This window comes from Xyrauchen texanus, unplaced genomic scaffold, assembly GCF_025860055.1.
Source record: "Xyrauchen texanus isolate HMW12.3.18 unplaced genomic scaffold, RBS_HiC_50CHRs HiC_scaffold_196, whole genome shotgun sequence".
NCBI classification, from domain to species: Eukaryota; Metazoa; Chordata; class Actinopteri; order Cypriniformes; family Catostomidae; genus Xyrauchen; species Xyrauchen texanus.
This window is the reverse complement of record NW_026266164.1, coordinates 1-5000: the sequence shown is the minus strand read 5'-3', so window position 1 is coordinate 5000 and position 5000 is coordinate 1. Positions and strand designations below refer to the sequence as shown.

Here is a 5000-nt window from a genome sequence, read left to right as displayed (position 1 = left end):
GTTGTGTGACTTAAGATGGCGTCAGTGCCGCGTCACCCTGATGTATGCCATTAAAGAACCTTGTGTGCGATTCAAGAGCAGTCGGCTGGCACTGCCAATGCAGCTTCTCCAGAGTGGCTGCAAGAGCTCTGATGATGTCACAACTTATTCATGATTGGCCAGAATCACAGATGACTACGGTAGCGTGTGTTTCATGGGATGAGTATGAATATCAAATGACACATACTACTTTTACTACTTCAGCTATGTCAGTCTGAGAAAGAATTAAGAGTAGTATGATGATATGCAATTAACAAGGTGTTAATTATGAAATCTCCAGTTCCAATAAACTCTCACTAATTAATTGTTTTATAACAGCACATTATTTATCTCATATTATAATATGTTTATCATAGTAATATCATCTTTATTCCTAAAAACAATTCCAAATTACTAAAAATATGGACTCCTTTATTGGTATCAAAATAATTCGACCTTTTCAAATCAATATTTACATTTCAAACCTGAGTTCTGAATACCACTTCATCTGTAATAAACAAAGCAATCATCATGGGATCTTCTGTGACTAATATGGGTTCAGCACATGTCGTGAAGCAGAATGTGTCCGCCTTGACGGCTCCGTTTTCATCTCCTCCCGCTACTACAATTGGTAAATCTTGCAGATTGATAAGGCAAGCTGCAGTTGAAGTTGAACACACCTAATGAATGTTATTGGGTACATCTCAATCAGCTCTCTAGTTCACTAAGCAGGGCACTGGTCAGGGAGTCAGCCATTTTTACAGCTGTCCCAGTCGCAAAATCATTCCAGTGCACTGAAACATTCTCTCCCTAAAAATTCTCTAAATGCACCATAAAAACCAGAGAGTATAGTTGATCACTGTGTTCACTTACCAGAAATGTTGTCATGTCTTCTGAAATCTCTCATGTCATTATAGGATGAGCGCAAGTATAAATACATGATGTCAAAGCCTTATTTTCTCTTTAAAAGATTGATAGAGTAAATTGACTTCTCAGCTTAATGCCAAGTGTTTTACACGGTGATCTGAATAACGGGGCCACATTGTGAAAGAGAAGAACCTACGTTTGCTGCCATTTAAAACAGCTAAACAATGTACTTTTTTTTGTTTGATGCGTATGATGCGTAAGACGTAGGATGATGTCACAGTGACATAATTTTTTTTGTTTACATTGTTTAAACAGTAAATTATCTAATTAGTGTCTGGATTAGGCTTTAAGAGGCCCTATTATACTTATTGGGTTACATTACCTTTCCATTAGTGTGTAATATAGCTGTTTGTGCATGTAAAAGGTCTGCAAAGTTACAAAGCACAAATTCAACACCAAAGGGAGTTACTTTCTCCCACAGAAAACACTGTCCCTGAACTGCCTGAAAGACATGGTTTGCAGTCCAGCCATTACTTCTGTGAAATAGCTACATCACCATGAGGCACATTTGCCTAATTCCCATCTCTGGAGTGCGCTGCTCAGGCCTACCATCCATTTAAAAATGTTATCCCCTTGCATATTTCACTCTGTCACATGGACTTGGATGTATGTCACTGCTTATGTTGTGCGAGTGTCCAATACCTTTCGGAAGTCATGCAATGCGTTTAACTGGAACAACCTACACACTTGATTACTTTGAGCGTGTTGCAGGCTGATGTCACTTTGTAGAATTATTTTGTGATTTTTGCTCCTGAGAAAAATATTTTTTCGGAGATTGATTTCAGAGGATTATGTATAAATCATGTATGTTTAATTTTCATTTATTAGAATGAATTGTTAGACAGGATTATTCAGGATTTGCACAAATTAAAATGTTAACATAATAATGAACACAGGCTATAACTGTGTGATAAACAGTTTAAGCTAGCTACAAATATTATGCTGTTAATATATAAATTTACTAAACTGCTTAATTGACCTAACTTCACTTCCATCATAAATTAGAGTTGTTTTGGGGAAGTTCAAATATGTTTTCGAGACAAAAAATCTTAGACATCAGGATATTTTGCAGGAATTTGGACCCAAGTGCAGAGATGCTAAACAAAGAGCTTTTATGAAAAAAAACTAAATACAAACCAAAAACTCTCACTGTAAAATTAATAGAACCAATTTGAAACTAAGAAAATAAACAAGACACCAACTGGAGAAACAGACTAGGAATGACTGACTAACCAAACTCACAAAATGATCTAACAGACACAAGAAGGTAGAAGGCACAGCATGTAGAGGGAGAGCACATGAGGAACAGGTGATGACAAACAACACAACAAGGATTGTGGGGCAGTGGTGGCTCAGTGGTTGAGGCTCAGGGTTACTGACCAGAAGGTCAGGGGTTCAAGCCCCAGCACCACCAAGATGCCACTGTTGGGCCCTTGAGCAAGGCCCTTAACTCCAGGTTGCTCCAGGGGGATTGTCCCTGTAATAAGTGCACTGTAAGTCGCTTTGGATAAAAGCGTCTGCCAAATGCATAAATGTAAATGTAAATGGATCAGATTATGGAGGTGATGCAAGGGGGAATGAGGAGGCAGAGTAAGTAGAGCACATGGCTGACACAAACAAAGACATGTGCTCAAAACAAATGCACACATGGACCAAAACAGACAGGACTCAGAACAATACAAGTTGGGCAGTCCAGACTGGGTCTTGGCGGTAGAAGAGCTTAAAAGAATTTGCAAATGACTATGAGCAATCAAACATAGTGGCCATATATTTTTTCTTTGTACCAAACAGCTGTGCTGAGAAGCCTGCACTAAAACATATAGATTAACACACTGTTATCTTGTCATTTCTCTCAGTTTTATGGGCTGCAATCTGACAGAGCAAAGTTGTTCAGCACTGGCCTCAGTCCTCAGCTCAAACTCCTCAAGTCTTAGAGAGCTGGACCTAAGTAACAATGACCTGCAGGATTCAGGAGTGAAACTTCTCTCTGATGCACTGAAGAGTCCTCACTGTACACTGGAAATACTGAGGTTTGTGTTTGCAGATTTATTAGTACATTGGAATATACAATATGAATATATTGTGGTTCATAGCTGTGACAATGAAACAATAAATGGCTCAGTGACTGTCACATCCCTTCATATCAAACTGTAGAGCATTCACTCTGTTATTACCATTTGTTTTATAAAACTGCTTTTTATCATTGTTTCTTTATTTGTTTTAGATTTGCAGCTTGTAGATTCACTGGTCAGTGCTGTGAAAGTTTGTCTTCAGTTCTACAATCATCAAAATCCCTGAGAGAGCTGGACCTGAGTAACAATGACCTGCAGGATTCAGGAGTGAAGCTGCTCTCTGATGCACTGAAGAGTCCTCACTGTACACTGGAAATACTGAGGTTTGTGTTTGCAGATTCATTAGTACATTGGAATATACAATATTAATATATTGTGGTTCATAGCTGTGGTTACTGTGTACCAGTGGTTGACCAATATGGGGTTTTTAATGGCTGATATCGATATCCAGAGAACAAGGTGGCCAATAGACTGATACGAGGCTGACATATCACACTATTTATTATAGTAACAAACATAAAATTGCTAAAAATAATAATAATAAACTCTTATTTAACACTATATTTATTCAATTTCACACAAAACAAAAAGATAATATTGTATTTAATATTTTAAATGGTAGATATCAGTTTCTTCAGATTTCTGTTTAGTCATCACATTTTAGTAATTTATTGATGAAAGTGATGAAATTGTTAATATATTAGGAAGAAGGAAAAACAGTACATACAGTAATCCAGCAACCATGAATGGCATGTCCACGTTAGCAATCACATTTACTCAAAAATACAGAATGAAACCAATTGTACAAATAGTGCATAGTAAATTAAAAAAATGTACTTAAAGCACACGTGAAGCACTTTTATCTTGGACTGCATCCGAAAATGTAGGCAGCTGACTTGCTACCTAATCAGTTCATGGCTTAACTGACCGCTTTTTTGAATGAATTGACCGCTTTAGGAAACTGATCTCCAAACAGTTTGAAAACTACCTTATTTTTATCGTTCCCAAGTATACAGCCTCCGGAGGTTATTTTCCTGGTTTCGGATGCAGCCTTGAAGTTGCATTCACATGCTCATGCAGATCCATCTCCTGACAGTTTAAACAGCCTGTATCGCCTACTTCATGATTTGTGAATGAGAGGAACTTTTGATCCTGATACTGAAGTTTTTGATTCTGGCTGATAGAATACGCGCTTCAGAGGAAGATAATAGATGAGTGCTCGATGGGAAAAAAAATGGATTTTCTTGAGGTTTGTGAATGACATCTGTTTAAATGAGATATGCACATATTTGCAGACAGTATATAATAGAAGTTTTATTGATATTTGCCTTTGATCATAAGAAAAGTTACAGGGAACTGTTGAGGACTGTTAGAATACATGCTTCAGAGGAAGATAATCTAACTGTATTAAGCGAGGGATGAGTTTCATGAGGCAGAGTCTCTCTCAGCCGGGAGCAGTTTCGATCTCTCCCCCTTAGATCGAGACATTCGTGCAACTCCTAGAAGAGGCACCGACCACACTGAAAAATGCCAGTTTCTGAGTTTATAGTTATTAACATGATCTGCTTCTGTATTATTTTCACTTTAATAAAGAAATAACACATTACATTTGACTGCATTTAAGATTTAATGCCGGGATGTTTCCTTTAAAGAGCTCTGCCTCCGCTTATTCCACAACGGTACATGCTTCTGAATTAGGGCTGGACGATTAATTGAAAAGTAATTCAGAACGTAATTTTCCAATGTCGGTTATTTCGGTTTTTTAATCCGGTTACTAATTTCCCCTTAAAAACATACTACCGCATGTGGTCAAATGACTCCGCCCCGTCCAGTCAGCGGCATGGAGGCGAACTCAAACACAGAGTCAACTTAGCAACAGGAGCGGGTTGTACCAAAGAAAAACTGGCTCAAAAATATAGAGAGACTGACAAGCGTCCAGTAACAAGTGCCTCCACAAAGCAAGCAATATAAAAGCAATATGAA

The 5000-nt window shown here is 37.9% G+C and overlaps 1 protein-coding gene across 1 annotated transcript in view; it reads left to right on the top strand.

Annotated features, from left to right (window-relative positions):
• LOC127641849 (NLR family CARD domain-containing protein 3-like) overlaps positions 1-3332 on the top strand; it is a gene marked incomplete at its 3' end in the record, with an annotated part of 16416 nt that extends 13084 nt beyond the window's left edge. Inside the window, exons 7-8 of the mRNA XM_052124664.1 lie at positions 2802-2975; positions 3170-3332. Coding sequence (XP_051980624.1) covers positions 2802-2975; positions 3170-3332 — 337 coding nt within the window. The remainder of the gene's footprint in view (positions 1-2801; positions 2976-3169) is intronic.
• Between the last annotated feature and the right edge of the window lie 1668 nt (positions 3333-5000).